The sequence below is a fragment of the Hylobates moloch genome, unplaced genomic scaffold, assembly GCF_009828535.3.
Source record: "Hylobates moloch isolate HMO894 unplaced genomic scaffold, HMol_V3 SCAFFOLD_676, whole genome shotgun sequence".
NCBI lineage: Eukaryota > Metazoa > Chordata > Mammalia > Primates > Hylobatidae > Hylobates > Hylobates moloch.
In genome coordinates, this window is record NW_026652951.1 from 1 (window position 1) to 19415 (window position 19415).

The 19415-nt window shown below is 38.3% G+C and overlaps 1 protein-coding gene across 2 annotated transcripts; it reads left to right on the forward strand.

The window, feature by feature from the left end:
• The first annotated feature begins 5874 nt into the window (after window positions 1-5874).
• LOC116464443 (putative tripartite motif-containing protein 49B) lies at window positions 5875-12361 on the forward strand. 2 transcript variants are annotated; one of them, XM_032147704.2, is made up of 6 exons: window positions 5879-6289; window positions 6555-6650; window positions 8466-8696; window positions 9410-9432; window positions 10593-10690; window positions 11777-12361. In XM_032147704.2, exons 1-6 carry the CDS (start codon window positions 5879-5881, stop codon window positions 12274-12276), a joined length of 1359 nt encoding a protein of 452 aa, XP_032003595.1. In that variant the 3' UTR covers window positions 12277-12361. The 2 variants fall into 2 exon arrangements, with proteins under 2 accessions (XP_058291052.1, XP_032003595.1); XM_058435069.1 differs by lacking the exon at window positions 8466-8696 and having other exon boundaries at window positions 5875-6289.
• The last annotated feature ends 7054 nt before the right edge of the window (window positions 12362-19415 follow it).

Consider the following 19415-nt stretch of genomic DNA (forward strand, 5'->3'; position numbering starts at 1 on the left):
TTTTTGAGACAGTGTCTCGCTCTGTCGCCCAGGCTGGAGTGCAGTGGCGCAATCTCGGCTCACTGCAAGCTCCGCCTCCCGGGTTCACGCCATTCTCCTGCCTCAGCCTCTCCGAGTAGCTGCGACTACAGGTGCCCGCCACCACGCCCGGCTAATTTTTTGTATTTTTAGTGGAGACGGGGTTTCACCGTGGTGTGGATCTCCTGACCTCGTGATCCGCCCGCCTCGGCCCCCCAAAGTGCTGGGATTACAAGCGTGAGCCTCCGCGCCCGGCCAATAAGAGGTTTCAAGAGAAAATGACTGGGGTTTGTAGAAAAATAAATAATAAATGTGTAAAACAATTGAGAAGAAATGCAAAAAAAATGTGTTAAAGAAAAGATAGCCCTGGACATTCAGGATGCAGAAAGCAAAATATAACTTTTTGGAAAATTAATAAATTTTGTTAGCATGAGAAAAACTATGCAGAATTCTCTCCATGTGTCCAAATAAAACAAACAAAATGTCAAAGGAGTTATAATACCTAGGATTTAAGTGGTATTTATCATAAAATGGCATTTTTATAAAAATTAAAAAATTTCCAGAATCAAATAAAGTCAGATTTCTACATATGTTAAGGAAGCAGAAATAGATCACCAACTTTCATACAAAGATTTTCCAATGAGTTTTAGAAGCCAGATGAATAAAAGAGTCTATTATCAGATTCTCAAAAATAGATTTGTAACTCAACAGAAAACTTTGTGGTAGAGGTAGGTTTCAGATGCTACAATGAAAACAGTCTCATGCACAAAAAAGTTTCTTTTCTATTAAAAGGAGAAGCACTGGGAAATAAGGAAATATTCCAAATTGGCTGCAGTGTCCCTTATCCACATCATGGATTGTTCTTGCCTATACCCACCTCTACTCTGTCTTCTGGATTGGGTAGGACTTTTGGAACCTACAAAATGTCAACTCTAAAGAGAGTTACTTTCTTATATTTGTTTCATGGTCTGAGACTCAAGTAGGAAATTAGGTTGTTTCCTTGATAATTCCATAGTAGACAGAGGTAGGTCTGTAATTGAAAGCTCCTAATTTCCCGTGCTCTAGGCTTCAGCTGCCTAAAGCTGAGTGTTTGAATAAGTGAATGATGTGGTGCAAAAAGTGGTTGAAATAAAATCAGAAGCTACCTACCTTCCTTTCTCTCCTTGCCCTAATTCCTTCCTGATACACAGCATCATCAGACCTTGTAATGGAGTACCAGGGCCCCGCCACAGAGCTCCAGAATTTCAGCAGAGAGTGTCCGCAGGATCCAGTCCATGACCTGAGGGTTTCACAAGTTTCCCACTCTGGAGTCCAGGACTGAGCCAACAGGGCCCCCCTACACAACCAGCGCAGATCTTACTTCTGTGTGGACACTTTGATTAATTACTTAGATTTATTGAGGTACAGAACGTGCATACAGGGTGGTCAGTCAGTTGGTGGTCTTGGACAGTAAACTGACAATAGAACAAGAAAATCTATTGTTCAAATCCTTGTATTTAATGAAATATAACCTCTGGATGATTTTATGATGTGTCTACTTGAGTACATGTACGTACAAAGAGGGAAATGAGGGCAGTAGCCATTTTGTGGCATAGACATACCTTATTGTTCTTCAATGAAACACTTACTTAGGACCTGCTGGAAAGGCATTTTGCAGATGCAAGCAAAGGTCCTAATCCTGTGACTAGGAAGTGTACCCAAGTAAGCTTGACTTCATCAGAGAAGGTCCTTTAAGGAAATACATAGGCATTCCTTGAACAACATTTTAAACAGCAAATGGGACTCTAATCTTCCAACTGCCCGCTGTTGACTTTAAACCAAAGCTTTGATTCATGACCACGGGGATCCAGCCAGCAGGGGATTTCTTTTCCTGATGGACTGTACCCAGGCTCTCACATTTGCTTAAGCAGCCCCCACAATTGTGTAAGCCAAATCTTTGCACTTAATTCATATGTGAATCTCCCTAACTATACATATATCTTATGGGCTCTGCTTTTGTCTTTGAACCTTGACAGACATGGGTCTGATAGATTTGTCTTCACTGTTTTGACAGTCTTGACCATAAGTCTTCTGGACCATTGGCAAATAATTCCTCTGTCAGAAGATATTTCAGTAGTCCCTTCTGAAATCTCTTTCTTTTAAAAAAAAAATTTTCATATAACAACAAAAAGATTTGGTATAGAAAGAAAAATATAGTCCATCCCTATCATTTGGATTCTGTATTTGTGAATTTGCCTATATCCTAAAAGTTATATATAATCCCCAAAATAATTCCCATGGTGCACTTCTAGTCATTGTAGGACATCATGCACTATGTGGAGAAGAGCATTAAAATAATAACTCATCTTTCACCCAAGAGACTGGTGAAGTTTTGTAAATTCAATGAGAGACCTCAGGTTAGTGAGTTTATTTGGTTAATCAGTGATTTCTCTTAGAGTGGTAGAAAACAGAAAACAAAAAGGAAAGTTTTATCTTCCGTTGTACTTCTCTGGAAATATCCTATAAATGTGCTAAAGCAGCATTTAAGCTGGATGAGGTGGTTTATACCTGTACTCTTAGCACTTTGGAAGGCCGAGACCGGAGGACCACTTGAAGTCAAGAGTTGGAGAACAGCCTGGGCTACAGTCATACACTGACTTTACCAAAAATTTCAACAAAAAAATTAGCCAGGTGATATAGTGTGAGCCTAAAGTCTTAGCTACTTGGAAGGCTGAAGCAGGAGGATTACTTGGAATTCAAGGCTGCAGGGAGCTATGATTATGCCACTGCACTCCAGAAGGAGACCCTTTCTCTAGAATACATAAATGTGCACTTAGAGGAATGCCTGTATCATGGAAGAAACACAATAAACAGTATAAAATGCATCTTAGTTAATTTCTAGCCTATGTATGCTCTGACAGGATTTATGTTACATATGATTCATTCAGGCACTGGTGTTCAGAATGAAAGGGTGATGATAATTTAATCAGAGCTGCAGAGGTGTGTTCTAAATACTGCATAAACCTAATCATCTTTGTCTCCACCTTTCTGAATGCTCTAAATACCTGTAAAGAGGTGGCTGTAGTCTTCACAGATTCTTATAAAAGGACGCAGAAGAGACAAGCTCAGTTTTCTCTGAAGGAGAAGGACTGCACTTAGAACTGCATTTTGGTGACCTCTGAAATTCAGTACTGCAGTGAATGAGCTTCTGATCTTGAGGAGAACTTGACAAAATTATTTTTGGAAGAATCATTGTGGGAACCATTAAAAGAACACAGGGGTGAGCGAAACATATTGATAAAATTATATCATCTTTCCTTTACAAAATAATAAATTACAGTGTTAAACATATCTCATTATCTTAAATCTACACAATGATACCATTTGTAACTCATGTTCTTACTATAGATTTTATGAATTATAAGGATACTAATTGTTGTTATTTTGTGTTTTCTATGATTGTTTAATATAGTTCTGAAGAACTTAAAATATCTAGTGTTTGCTGCAACAGATATGTATGCATAATGAATATATGGAGTTGATACATATATGTACACATAGGTGTGTGTATATGTGTGTAATGAGTGTATTAATATTGTCGAATTGAATTGAGAAGACAATGAATGATGTAAGTTATTTGCTTTCATAACATTGAAGTTTTAGACATGACTGTAAATTAGTAAGGTAATGATGAGCGATGCAAAATAGTGAAACTAAAACAATGAGAAAGCTCCCCAAAATATCCTACTTTAGAAATCAAAACACAGTTTTTCGACCAAGTAAATTTATAAGACCTAATTTGGTATGTGATTGTGATTGTCCTCTTACTTGAGTCTCAATCTTATTAAACTGTGAAAAATTTCTTAAAATGTCTTAGATGAGCTCTGGAAAATATTTGCAGTTCTAAGATTTTTCACTGCTTTCACTTAAATTCAGAAGTGATATCAAACTAGCAGCATAAAGGACTTAAAATTGCCAAAGCAAAGATTATAGTTTTTATATTAGTCAGGGTTCTCCAGACAGAACCATAGGATGTATATGTATATGTGTGCAGATACATTCATGGGCCATTTGAGTCAGCCACAAACCACATATGGTGGTCCCATAAGATTATAATACCAATATGTTTACTGTACCTTTTCTGTATTCAAATATATTTAGATACACAAATAGTTATCATTGTGTTACAGTTGCCTCCGGTATGCGGTACAGAACATACTGTACATGTTTGTAGCCTATTGTAGGAACAATAGGCTATAGTGTACTACATAGGTATGTAGTAAGCTATACCATCTAGATTTGTGTGGTATATTCTATCGTATTAAAACAATAAAACCACCTGCCTGGGCACTGTGGCTCGTACCTATAATCCCAGCACTTTGGAAAGCCAAGGCGGGCAGATCACTTGAGGCCAGGAGTTCAAGTGCAGCCTGGCCAAGATGGCAAAACCGCGTCTGTCCTGAAAAAATACAAAAATTAGCCAGGCCTAGTGTCACGTTCCTGTAATACCAGGTACTCGGGAACCTGAGGCAGGAGAATCACTTTGACCCTGGAGGCAGAGGTTGCAGTGAGCCAAGATCACGCCACTGCATTTCAGCCTGCGTGACAGAGGGAAGCTCTGTCTCAAAGAAAAAAAAAAAAAAAACTCCTAAAAACACCTGACACATTTCTCAGAACATACTTCTGTCCACAAGCTATACATGATTCTACATGGGACAGAATTCATCAGGAAAATTAATTTGCTTGATGATGGAATCTAAAGAGTTCCAATATAGGCTGTCTTTAAGCTGGTGTCCTGAGAATACCGGTATCCTGGCTAAGCTCAAGTCTGAAAGCCTCACAACCAGTTTCAGGAGAGAGACGGAGGAAGTTGCCTTTTCTCTGCCTTTCTCTTTATATCTGAGGTATCAGCTGATTAGATGGTGCCCACACACATTGAGAGATGAGGCTCCCACTCAACTCACCAACTCACATGTCTCTCTCCTCTAGAAACACCTTCACAGACTCACCCACAAACAATGCTTCACCAGTTCCCTAGGTATTGGTTAATCCAGTCAGACTGATACTTAAAATTCACCATCACACCATGGAAATATAATTACACCTCTTTGAGTTTAACAAAAACCTCCTATACGTTATTCAGAGTTTGCACAGCCCTAGGGGAAGTTAATTTAATCCGCGAGAAAATAAAAAGACCCAATATCTTTAATAATTTTTCTTTTCTCTACTAGTAAACTTGATTGATTTAATTGCAGTCTTTTTCTTTGTTTATTTGGTCGGTTGGTTTTTTTCTTTTAATTTTGTTTTGATTTGGGTCTTTGTTTTTAATTTAATTTAATTTAATTTAAAGTCCTGGGATAACTGTGCAGGAGGTTCAGGCTTGTTACGTAGGTAAACTTGTGCCATGGTGGTTTGCTGCCCGGCTTTTGTGTCCCTCTATAAAAATATGTCATAGAACCCTCTGGCCGTCTTCTCATATTTCTTTGGCCCAGGTATTTTTTTCCCACTCTCTCATAGTCATTCATCAGTTATTGAAAGAAGAATAGGGACAATGATGATTTATTCTGACCACTTAGAATCCAAAGCCAATTTCCAGATCCACATTCAGAAAATGGGTAATCGAATAGATTCATATTATGCTACAGACAGGAACTAGGAGTAGAAGGGACTGTGAGTCCTCTAGTTAGTAATATCTGCTATGAAGCCAGGAGACTCCCTCTACATGTGAATTTTTAAGTTTGTAACAGAAGAAATAGTTTGTTGTACTTTAATGAACATTGTCAAGAGAAGAAAATATAACTATCACATATCTCCACTTGTTTAGAAGCTTTTCATCAATCCAGGCCCCAAAATGACATGTTTCTCTTTGTTCCTCAGAAACATGAATTCTGGAATCTTACAGACCTTCCAGAGAGAACTCACCTGCCCCTTCTGCATGAACTACTTCATAGACCCAGTCACCATAGACTGTGGGCACAGCTTTTGCAGGCCCTGTTTCTACCTCAACTGGGAAGACATCCCAATTCTTACTCAGTGCTTTGAATGCACAAAGTCAACACAGCAGAGAAACCTCAAAACCAACATTGATTTGAAGAAGATGGCTTCTCTTGCCAGAAAAGTCAATCTCTGGCTATTCCTGAGCTCTGAGGAGCAAATGTGTGGCACTCACAGGGAGACAAAGAAGATGTTCTGTGAAGTGGACAGGAGCCTGCTCTGTTTGCTGTGCTCCAGCTCTCAGGAGCACCAGGATCACAGACACTGTCCCATTGAGTTGGCTGCTGAGGAACACCGGGTAAGTGATGCCTCTGAAGATTGATTTCTGTAAAGGTTGCATAAAAGTCCTGTGGGTCTATTTTCTTGGAGATTGGATATAGCCAACTCTGAGTCCCTTTAAGCAGCTCTGTTTGGGCTTTCTTAGCTTCCAACCTCTGGGCTTTGACAAACATGAAGGGAAACAAAGGAAATGCCATTTACTAGGGGCTTATTTGTCTCTCATTCTGGGCCCCCTCCCTATGTCATGGTCTGCACTGGTGCTTCAATTTATGGCTCTTTTGCAGGAGAAGCTTTTACAGAAAATGCAGTCTTTATGGGAAAAAGCTTGTGAAAATCACAGTAACCTGAATGTGGAAACCACCAGAACCAGACACTGGAAGGTTAGTCCTGTACTACTCTACCTTCTCCAGGAATTTATGGTGGGCAAATGGGTGACTCTTAAAGTAGGAACTTGATATCAAACTGTAATGTTTCTGGGATTCAGTAAAAAAAAAAAAAAAAAAAAAAAAGCGAGAGAAAACATTGAGAAAAAGTGGCCTCATTTTTATATAGAATAGTATGCCTGTTAGGTAGGATTTCTAAGAAAACCACTGATGTCACCCAAAGCATGCTGGTTTGTTTCATACAAACCTATAGTTATACACCAATAGATCCAAGAAACTGGGCCATGTCACAGCATTCTATATGTGCTGGTTGGATAAATGCTGGGCATAAGAGTTATTTGGCGGTCATGGAATGCTCAACTGAAACTTCTGAGTGTCGGTCAGCATTAATCTGAATGCTGGTGTGCAAGTAGTATTTGGAATTGTACGGAAAATTTGAGGCAGAAAAATTGACAGGACAAATCTAGGGCAACCATGAAATTAAGAATCTCAACTAATTAATGTTGAATAATACATAACAGATGATGAGAAAAGTGGTGAGAAATATGGATTTGTGTCTTGAGGGAGACATATAAACATGCCAGAAATATGGGAACTAGTATCTAAATAAAAGGAGAACTCCGAGGACTTCAGAAAAATATTAAAAATAATTTTCTCTTTGTGGATGTATACTTTGAGTGTATGATAGCTAATATTTGTTGAAAAGTATTTCATGAGAACCTAGTCTATGTTGAATATTAAATAAGAAAATATACTAGTAAAGAAGAAAGAAAGCACCTTTGTCCTAACAAATCATACAATTCAAATGAGAGAGTCAAGTGGCCAGTATGCAAATATATGCAATACATGATGTATTTGAGTGTGGTAGGTTTTTTGTTGGAGAATAATCCAGCAGGGAAGTAGAAAAGGACAATAGAGGCCAGAAACTAGAGATTAGTGTCTGAGTTTTAAATAGGGTGGTCAGAAAAAAGACTCACTGAAAAATTCAAATTGAAACAAAGTTTTGAAGAGGAGGGGGAACACAAATGTGTGTGTGGATATATATGTGGACCGTGAGTGTGTATATATATGTATATGTATGTATGTGTGGTTGTGTGTATATATATATATATATATATGTGTATATGTATGTGTGTGTGTTTGTATACATATATATTTTATTTATTTATATATACATATATATATATGTAATTCTAGTTGGAGAGAACCGCATATGCGGTAATTTTGAGTTTGTTTATATTTGGAGGCCTGAGTAACCACAAAGAAGTCTATGTTTCAAATTGGGATGACTTCAAAAAAGAATGGAAGGAAATGAATTCAGAGAGACAAAGATGGACAAATCATAAATGCAGCCTTATTAGGATAGGTTTTGCTGGGTGAAACGCATTTAGCTGGACATGTTAGTCTAAGATCATTTTATATATAATGAGTTTAAGCAACGTGTTGCATATCTCAGAAATAGAAATAATAGTTTCATTTCTAGTAACTATAGCTCTATACTCCAACTCTTAAGTATGAACTGTTCTTATATTCCATAAACATGGGCTGGAATAGAGAAATTCAAATTGTGTTTTACTATTTCCAACTATCTTAGAAAACACATTATCTTGAACAAATTTAATGTAATTGGTCAGGTACAGCTATGTTGACCTTTATGCAGAAAGAAAGGAAAGGAACAAAATTTGTAGATTCTAAGAACTGGCAAGACTGAGGTTTAAACTATTGGATGTTTGAGAGAAAAAAAGAATCAGTGAGATTTAATAGGAGATGAATAAATACATTTATCTTTTGACTAACCCATTATCACTGCAGGATTACGTGAATTTAAGGCTAGAAGTAATTACAGCCGAGTATCAGAAGATGCCCGCATTTCACCATGAAGAAGAAAAACATAATTTGGAGATGCTGAAAAAGAAGGGGAAAGATATTTTTCATCAACTTCATTTAAGTAAAGCCAAAATGGCTCATAGGAGGGAGATTTTAAGAGGAATGTACGAGGAGCTGAAGGAAATGTGCCATAAACCAGATGTGGAGCTACTTCAGGTACAAATTCACAATGTGGTTTCAGGTTTTTGAATATTCACATGTATAAGTATTTTCCTCATAGCTGAAATCCATCTCCTTATTTTTATTTCCATGATGTGTTTCCAAAAACACATTCACATAACTAATGCTACTTTATTGGGAGAGTATAGCCCCACCAAGGGATTCTACCAGGCCAAAGGTCCCTCCTACTTTATCTACCAGCCACAAAACTTTGTGGAATGGTCAAGGTAACAGCCCCAAGAAATATTCCCCATCTAATTCAATAATATACTTTGGGTTGTTAAACATGTATAAAATCGTGATTCATTTACATTTAGGTTAATTTGGAAACATGGCAAAATCAGAAGTTTTAGGAATTTAGGTTGACGTTAACATTATTTTGGGGCACAGTCATTTGGGTAACAGGTTCAGCTAAAGATGACTGAGTAGGTTTTTCATGGTTAACATGGAGCATAGACCCTCTGGACCTCTTCTCACTTCACTTGTTTAGAGAATGTCTTCAAGACTCAGACTTTCCCAGGACGTTAATTAATGACAATACAACTGACTGGGTTTTTCATTACAGAAGAAATAGAAAATGCTTTCCAGAAGAGAAGACGGTAGGGGAATAATATCTTCAGAAATTGAGTACAAACCTCACACTGAACTTAGTGAAAGATGCATCTTGTGAAATGCACTAAATCTTTCTTCTTCTTCTTTTTTCTTTTCAGGCTTTTGGAGACATATTACACAGGTGAGTGTGTACCTAGATTTTAGCATATGTTATTTAAGATGCCACGAATATCAGAGCAGGCTCTATTAAAGTCATGGCATAAATAATTAAGATATTGATACCACTTTTTTTGCATCTACTTTCATTCCCACACCTTAAAAGACAAGGCCACAAAGTAAATAAATGAATAAAAGAAGAGTGAAGTAAAACAAACAATTTTATTCCTCATTTTTTTTTTTTTTTTTTTGAGACGGTGTCTCGCTCTGTTGCCCAGGCTGGAGTGCAGTGGCGCGATCTCAGCTCACTGCAAGTTCCGCCTCCTGGGTTCACACCATTCCCCTGCCTCATCCTCCCGATTACCCGGGACTATAGGCACCTGCCACCACACCCAGCTAATTTTTCGTATTTTTAGTAGAGACGGGGTTTCACCGTGTTAGCCAGGATGGTGTCTATCTCCTGACTCCGTGATCCACCTGCCTCGGCCTCCCAAAGTGCTGGGATTACAGGCATGAACCACCGCGCCCAGCCCCGATTTTGTTTTATTGCTTAAAAGCCTGCACAGGAGGATAAGAGTTTTGTTTTGTGGATGGTGAGAAGGTCACCAGAGGAAGCAGGAGAGAAGAGAAGGAAGTATTTTACCAGTGAAAAAGTGTTGATGTTTGGTTTTTTATACATATATACATATCAGTTCACAGTTCTGAAAAATAGATTTAAAAATACTGTCGAGTGTTAGAACTGTAAGTCTCTAGGGAAGTTCTTTGCTAAAAGGCAGATTTCCCTGCCTAGAACAAGTTTCCAGTCTTTATCTTGAGAAGGAAGCAGTGGATGCAGCAGTCTCCCCAGAACCCGGCTATTTCAGACAAAGATGTCAGGGGAGTCTGCCAAGAAGTGGAACTCAGAATTTCATTTCTAAGTATTCTCAAGGCCATAAGGCAAAGGAACCTTACACATTTGGGGCAAAAAAAAAAAAAAAGAAGGATCACACTGAATTCTGACTTAGACTTTTCCATCATGCTTTAAAATTTAGAAACTGTAAAGAATTAATTTGCAAAAGGAAGTAATTTTTGAATTATCAAATGTGTAGATTCAAAGGATTCTCATGAAATGTCTTTTACATACAAATAGTGACTTTTATTTATTTTATGGCTGTAGATGTTGTAACTGCAGGTTTTTCCTTACAGGGCTGAGTCCGTGCTGCTACACATGCCCCAGCCTCTGAATCCAGAGCTCAGTGCAAGGCCCATCACTGGACTGATGGACAGGCTCAACCAATTCCGAGGTAAGTCTCCACCCATAGGCAGCACTCCCACTTTATCTAAATATTATTATTGTTAAGATCATATAGGTAATATTTCATATTTTATCAAATATTTTACTTCTTTTAAGACATAAGTGAACAACATAACCATGCAACACTTTGGTATCTGTGTCTGCATTTATAGTGAGATTTATAGCATTAAGTTTGAAAGATAGTGAAAAAGAAATACTTTCTGGCATAATATGTACTCAATTATATAACGGGGAAAAAGGAGTAGGTAGAAAATTTAAAAAAGGAGCAAAGGAAATAATGCTCAGAATGGTGAATAATTTAATGTTAAATACAAAATTGTACATTTCTTTAGTATATTCATTTGAACTGCTAAGAACTGTTCTTTGTGGGAATATAGTTTTCCGGAGATTCTTGGGGATTTTGTATTTTTTTAATGTGTATATATTATTCATATATTGTAAACATTTGAATTAATGGGTAAAGCTAAAAGAAAGAAATCTTTTTGTGAATACAAGTGAAATTACAAGTGAAATTAAGTTCAGTTTAATTGCAATATGAAGAGCTACATGTTAAGTCTAAAATCCAGCTTCAGCCCAGAGCTAGCATGGAGGACCACAGAGAGACTGGTCAAAGATTTTGCAGAGATCTGCTTTAAATTATCACTTATAACATGTACCTATGGATTTTTATCCAGATACCTAGAGCAGTTCTTGAGTAAGTGAAAATCTTCACATTCTTTTGAAAATGATAGCACTGGTTTTTAAGAATAAGAAACATTTCTAAATAATGATCTTGATAACAGCATAGCATTTAGGGCATAAAATGTGTAAATTTTACTTTGAAAATTGGATTGCAAGAAGTTGGTCTCACATTTGGCTCTCAATATGTAAGTTTTCAAAAAAAATATAATATCTGTGGTTAGAGTTTTGTTTGTCTTGTATACAATATTAATCATCTCTATACTTTACTAGAAGTTACAAGCAAAATTGTCTTTATGACTTTACATTTCCTGGTAAAGTAACTTCTTGATAGAACAATTTTTTTTTTATTTACACATGTCTATGCATGTTTTCTTTTTCTTTTTTTTTTTTGCAGTGCATATTACTCTGCATCATGAAGAGGCCTACAGTCATATCTTTCTATATGAAATTTTGAGAAGCATGTGTATTGGATGTGACCATCAAGATGTACTCTATGTCACTGCAACACCTAGAAGTTTTCTTGCATGGGGTGCTCAGACTTTCACCTCCGGCAAATATTACTGGGAGGTCCATGTGGGGGACTCCTGGAATTGGGCTTTTGGTGTCTGTAACATGTATTGGAAAGAGAAGCATCAGAATGAGAAGACAGATGGAAAGGAGGGACTCTTTCTTTTTGGGTGTGTTAAGAATGAAATTCAATGCAGTCTCTTTACCACCTCCCCACTTATGCTGCAATATATCCCAAGACCAACCAGCCGAGTAGGATTATTCCTGGATTGTGAGGCTAAGACTGTGAGCTTTGTTGATGTTAATCAAAGCTCCCTAATATACACCATCCCTAATTGCTCTTTCTCACCTCCTCTCAGGCCTATCTTTTGCTGTATTCACTTCTGACCAGAGACAAATCAGAAATGTGTTCACATGCTGTGGGAACCCCCTTATCCCAGGAAGTCCTCTTCCTTGTGCCTTAATATACAGGACAAATAGGCCCTCTTTTATGTCTTGAATTGCCTTCTTATGTTATCAAAACTCATTTATTGTGTTACTATTAAATATGCTGAAAACGCTAAAAGTATATGTATTGGTCCTTTATTAAATAATTTTTGAAAAATCATTATTCATTATCATGGCATACAGTATATTCTTTTTTTTCTCTTTCTTTCTGACTGTCACTGAGTGAAATAATAGATGACAGACATGTCTGAATGAAGTTAAAATTAATTGAAGACAGTCCGGATCTTTTGCTTCATGCAAAAAACTTGGAATGAAGTATCAATGATAACTGGGACATGTTTTTCTTCCTCTTTATCTAACTATATCACACTTATCCATCATGTTTCATTGTATTAATCTATCCTTTGAGGTAATATTATTTGACCTTCTATGCTGGGCTTTATTTTGCAATTCTCACCACAGATATGAATAATCCTTCATTATTAGTGTGCTCGTCTACATTGAAATACACAAGGTGATCAGACCAATGCTGGATTAATTAAATATTGCAAAAAAGGTAACTAAATATTGACTCCTACCTCAAACCATACACAGTCATTTCCAGACAGATTCAAGTCCTGAAAGGAAGGGGAACCTTATACAATATTCTCATAAGGATATCTTAACCAGGGAACAAATTAATAATTAAAACAATTAGTTCATTTATATTGATAATGATGACTTCTGTGTTTCAAAAAACATTATGCAAACTAGTAGTGGAGAAAGATATTTACCCCAACATACATAAAGTAAAATATAATACATGTATATGATGAATACTTAAATTGTAATAAATAAAAGACAGTGAACTCAATAGAAGATTGGCTAAAATATCTGAACAGACACTTTACAGAATTGGATACATAAATAACTAGCCAAATATAAAAAATTGTTCACTTTCATTAGTCTTACAAAAGTAAGAATTAATCCACCAGTTGTACCACAGGCCCCCATACAAAAATACCAAAATTTAAAGACACACAATAGTGTGTGTTGTCAAAGATACAGAATAAATGAAATTTATTCATGGCTGGAGAGACGTAAATGGAAATCCTATTTGGGAAACTGACTATTAGCATTTATTATGGGCTACATATTCTAATTCTAAAATATAGTCAACTGATTGCCTACATATACTTCAACATACACAATATTGTTCACTGCACCAACTTTTATAGTAGCTCCAAATCAGACCAAAAATATTCTTCAACTGTAGAATAGCTAAATAAATTTGGTGTATTTATGCAAAATAATCCTATAAAACAGAGAATAAAAACTCACTGAATGCAACAAAGTTGATGAATATCAGAAACAAGTTAATAAACATACGCCAATTTAAACAATAAAATTGAAGTTAAGAAAAGACTCTTCCATGTATATAATATATTGGTAATTATATGCTGTTTATGGGTTCCATAATTACATGAACACTGTGGAATTATAACTTTTAAGACCCAAAATGTCAAATAATGCATAAGGTAGTAGAATAAAAAAGGAGCCCAGGCATGGTGGCACTCCCAGCACTTGGGGAGACCAAGGTGTGAGAATGGCTTGTGGCCAGGAGTTCCAGACCAGTGGAGGCAACATAGTGAGACCTCATGTCTACCAAACATTCCTTTAGAAATCAGCCTGGCATGATGGCATATGCTATAGTCCCAGCTACTCAGGGGGCTGGTGCAGCAGGATGGCTCATGCCCAGAAGATCCAGGCTACAGTGAGCCATGGTGGTGCCTTGCAGTCCAGCCTGTGACAGAATGACAGTCTGTCTCAATAGTAAAACAAACTATCATTACTTGATATAACACAAACCAATATATTATAAATGCTCTAATTATAGGTATTTTAAATATTGATGTTATTTAAAATAACTGAGAAAGCTGAGATAGCTACATGTTTGCTTAGACCAGACAAAAGTGCCCTGGGAAGTAAGTTTAAAGTATTTTTATTAGAGTAGGTGAGGATGAAGTGCTTTATTACAAATGTGATACACACCAGAATCTGCTATGAATAGTCACATGTCTAGAGGATTTGTGGATATCTAGGTAAGCAGTAATTCTTGGGTGCCTGAAGCCTAGCAGGTGCATATTCAGTGTGTCTTTTCTGGAGATGTCTTTGGAAAGTTTGATTTTTTTTGGTATATTTTAAGTTCTAGGTTACGCGTGCATAACGTGCAGGTTTGTTACATATGTATACATGTGCCTTATTGGTGTGCTGCAGCCAATAACTCGTCATTTACATTAGGTATATCTCCTAATGCTATCCCTCCCCTCCCCCCCACTCCACAAGAGGCCCCGATGTGTGATGTTCCCCTTCCTGTGTCCAAATGATCTCGTTGTTCAATTCTCACCTATAAGTGAGAACATGCAGTGTTCATTATTTTGTCCCTGTGATAGTTTGCTGAGAATGATGGTTTCCAGCTTCATCCATGTCCCTACAAAGGACATGAACTCATCATTTTTTATGGCTGCATAGTATTTCATGTTGTACATGTGCCACATATTCTTAATACTGTCTATCACTGTTGGACATTTGGTTGGTTCCAAGTCTTTGCTATTGTGAATAGTGCCACAATAAACATACATGTGCGTGTGTCTTTATAGCAGCATGATTTATAATCCTTTGGGTATATACCCAGTAATGGGATGGCTGGGTCAAATGGTATTTCTAGTTCTAGATCCTTGAGGAATTCCCACACTGTCTTCCACAATGGTTGAACAAGTTTACAGTCCCAACAACAGTGTAAAAGTGTTCCTATTTATCCACATCCTCTTCAGCACCTGTTGTTTCCTGACTTTTTAATGATGGCCATTCTAACTGGTGTGAGATGGTGTCTCATTGTGGTTTTGATTTGCATTTCTCTGATGGCCAGTGATGATGAGCATTTTTTCATGTGTCTGTAGGATGCATAAATGTCATCTTTTGAGAAGTGCCTGTTCATCTCCTTTGCCCACTTTTTGATGGGGTAGTTTTTTTCTTGTAAATTTGTTTGAGTTCTTTCTAGATTCTGGATATTAGCCCTTTGTCAGATGAGCAGATTGCAAAAATTTTCTCCCATTCTGTAGGTTGCCTGTTCACTCTGATGATAGTTTCTTTTGCTGTGCAGGAGCTCTTTAGTTTAGTTAGATCCCATTGGTCAATTTTGGCTTTTATTGCCACTGCTTTTGCTGTTTTAGACATGAAGTCCTTTTCCATGCCTTTGTCCTGAATGGTATTGCCTAGGTTTTCTTCTAGGGTTTTTATAGTTTTAGGTCTAACATTTAAGTCTTTGATCTGATTCAGGAGGTGGAGCCAAGATGGCCAAATAGGAACAGCTCCGGTCTACAGCTCCCAGCAGGAGCAACACAGAAGACAGGTGATTTCTGCATTTCCGTTTGAGGTACCGAGTTCATCTCACTAGGGAGTGCCAAACAGTGGCTGCAGGACAGTCGGTACAGTGCACTGTGCACGAGTGGAAGCAGGGCGAGGCATTGCCTCACTCAGGAAGTGCAAGGGGTCAGGGTGTTCCCTTTCCTAGTCAAAGAAAGGGGTGACAGACGGCACCTGGAAAATCGGGTCAGTCCCACCCTAATTCTGTGCTTTTCCAATGGGCTTGGAAAACGGCACACCAAGAGATTGTGTCCTGCACCTGGCTTGGAGGGTCCTATGCCCACGGAGTCTCCCTGATTGCTAGCACAGCAGTCTGAGATCAAACTGCAAGGTGGCAGCGAGGCTGGGGGAAGGGCACCCACCAATGCCCAGGCTTGCTTAGGTAAACAAAGCAGCCAGAAAGCTCGAACTGGGTGGAGCCCACCACAGCTCAAGGAGGCCGGCCTGCCTTTGTAGGCTCCACCTCTGGGGGCAGGACACAGACAAACAAAAAGTCAGCAGGAACCTCTGCAGACTTAAATGTCCCAGTCCCACAGCTTTGAAAAGAGTAGTGGTTCTCCCAGCATGCAGCCGGAGATCTGAGAACAGACAGACTGCCTCCTAAAGTGGGTCCCTGACCCCTGAGCAGCCTAACTGGGAGGCACCCCCCAGTGGGGACAGACTGACACCTCACTCGTCCAGGTACGCCTCTGAGACAAAACTTCCAGAGGAACTATCAGACAGCTGAATTCGCGGTCTCATGAAAATCCGCTGTTCTGCAGCCACCACTGCTGACACCTAGCCAAACAGGGTCTGGAGTGGACCTCTAGTAAACTCCAACAGACCTGCAGCTGAGGGTCCTGTCTGGTAGAAGGAAAACTAACAAACAGAAAGGACATCCACACCAAAAACCCATCTGTACATCACCATCATCAAAGACCAAAAGTAGATAAAACCACAAAGATGGGGAAAAAACAGCAGAAAAACTGGAAACTCTAAAAAGCAGAGCACCTCTCCTCCTCCAAAGGAATGCAGTTCCTCACCAGCAACGGAACAAAGCTGGATGGAGAATGACTTTGATGAGTTGAGAGAAGAACGCTTCAGATGATTAAACTACCTCGAGCTACGGGAGGAAATTCAAAACAATAGCAAAGAAGTTAAAAACTTTGAAAAAAAATTAGATGAATGGATAACTACAATAACCAATGCAGAGAAGGGCTTAAAGGAGCTGATGGAGCTGAAAGCCAAGTTTTGAGAATTACGCGAAGATTGCAGTAGCCGTGGTAGTCGATGTGATCAACTGGAAGAAAGGGTATCAGGGATGGAAGATGAAATAAATGAAATGAAGCGAGAAAGAAACTTTAGAGAAAAAAGTATAAAAAGAAACGAACAAAGCCTCCAAGAAATATGGGACTATGTGAAAAGACCAAACCTGCATCTCATTGGTGTACCTGAAAGTGACCGGGAGAATGGAACCAAGTTGGAAAACACTCTGCAAGATATTATCCAGGAGAACTTCCCCAATCTAGCAAGGCAGGCCAACATTCAGATTCAGGAAATACAGAGAACACCACAAAGATACTCCTCGAGAAGAGCAACTCCAAGACAGATAATTGTCAGATTCACCAAAGTTAAAATGAAGGGAAAAATGTTAAGGGTGGCCAGAGAGAAAGGTCAGGTTACCCACAAAGGGAAGCCCATCAGACTAAGAGCTGATCTCTCAGCAGAAACTCTACAAGCCAGAAGAGAGTGGGGGCCGATATTCAACATTCTTAAAGAAAAGAATTTTCAACCCAGAATTTCATATCCAGCCAAACTAAGCTTCATAAGTGAAGGAGAAATAAAATACTTTACAGACGAGCAAATGCTGAGTGATTTTGTCACCATCAGGCCTGCCCTAAAAGAGCTCCTGAAGCAAGCAACAAACATGGAAAAGGAAAACCGGTACCAGCCACTGCAAAAGCATGCCAAATTGTAAAGACCATCGAGGCTAGGAAGAAACTGCATCAATTAACGAGCAAAATAACCAACTAACATCATAATGACAGGATCAAATTCACACATAACAATATTAACTTTAAATGTAAATGGGCTAAATGCTCCAATTAAAAGACATAGACTGGCAAATTGGATAAGGAGTCAAGACCCTGTATTCAGGAAACACATCTCACGTGCAGAGACACACATAGACTCAAAATAAAGGGATGGAGGAAGATCTATCAAGCAAATGAAAAACAAAAAAAGGCAGGGTTTGCAATCCTAGTCTCTGATAAAATAGACTTTAAACCAACAAAGATCAAAAGAGACAAAGAAGGCCATTACATAATGGTAAAGTCATCAATTCAGCAAGACGAGCTAACTATCCTAAATATATATGCACCCAACACAGGAGCACCCAGATTCATAAAGCAAGTCCTGAGTGACCTACAAAGGGACTTAAACTCCCACACAATAATAATGGGAGATTTTAACACCCCACTGCCAACATTAGACAGACCAATGAGACAGAAAGTTAACAAGGATACCCAGGAATTGAACTCCGCTCTGCACAAAGTGGACCTAATAGACATCTACAGAACTCTCCACCCCAAATCAACAGAATATACATTTTTTTTCAGCACGACACCACACCTATTCCAAAATTGACCACATAGTTGGAAGTAAAGCTCTCCTCAGCAAATGTAAAAGAACAGAAATTATAACAAACTGTCTCTCAGACCACAGTGCAATCAAACTAGAACTCAGGTTTAAGAAACCCCCTCAAAACTGCTCAACTACATGGAAACTGAACAACCTGCTCCTGAGTGACTATTGGGTACATAATGAAATGAGGCAGAAATAAAGATGTTCTTTGAAACCAACGAGAACAAAGACACAACATACCAGAATCTCTGGGACACATTCAAAGCAGTGTGTAGAGGGAAATTTACAGCACTAAATGCCCACAAGAGAAAGCAGGAAAGATCCAAAATTGACACCCTAACATCACAATTAAAAGAACTAGAAAAGCAAGAGCAAACACATTCAAAAGCTAGCAGAAGGCTAGAAATATCTAAAATCAGAGCAGAACTGAAGGAAATAGAGACAAAAAAAAACCCTTCAAAAAATTAATGAATCCAGGAGCTGGTTTTTTGAAAAGATCAACAAAATTGATAGACTGCTAGCAAGAATAATAAAGAAGAAAAGAGAGAAGAATCAAATAGATGTAATAAAAAATGAAAAAGTGGATATCACCACTGATCCCACAGAAATACAATCTACCGTCAGAGAATACTACAAACACCTCTACACAAATAAACTAGAAAATCTAGAAGAAATGGGTAAATTCCTCGACAAATACACCCTCCCAAGACTAAACCAGGAAGAAGCTGAATCTCTGAATAGACCAATAACAGGCTCTGAAATTGTGGCAATAATCAATAGCCTACCAACCAAAAAGAGTCCAGGACCTGATGGATTCACAGCCAAATTCTACCAGAGGTACAAGGAGGAACTGGTACCATTCCTTCTGAAACTACTCCAAGTGCACATTTATTTATCTATGCCAAAGAAAGTGTCACCCTCTGGAGTGCAGTTGCACAAATTTAGCTCACCGCAGCCTTGAATTCCAGGGCTCAAGTAATCCTCCCACTTCAGCTTTCAAAGTAAAAAAGACTAGAGGTTTATGCCATTGCACCTAGCTAATTTTTCATTTA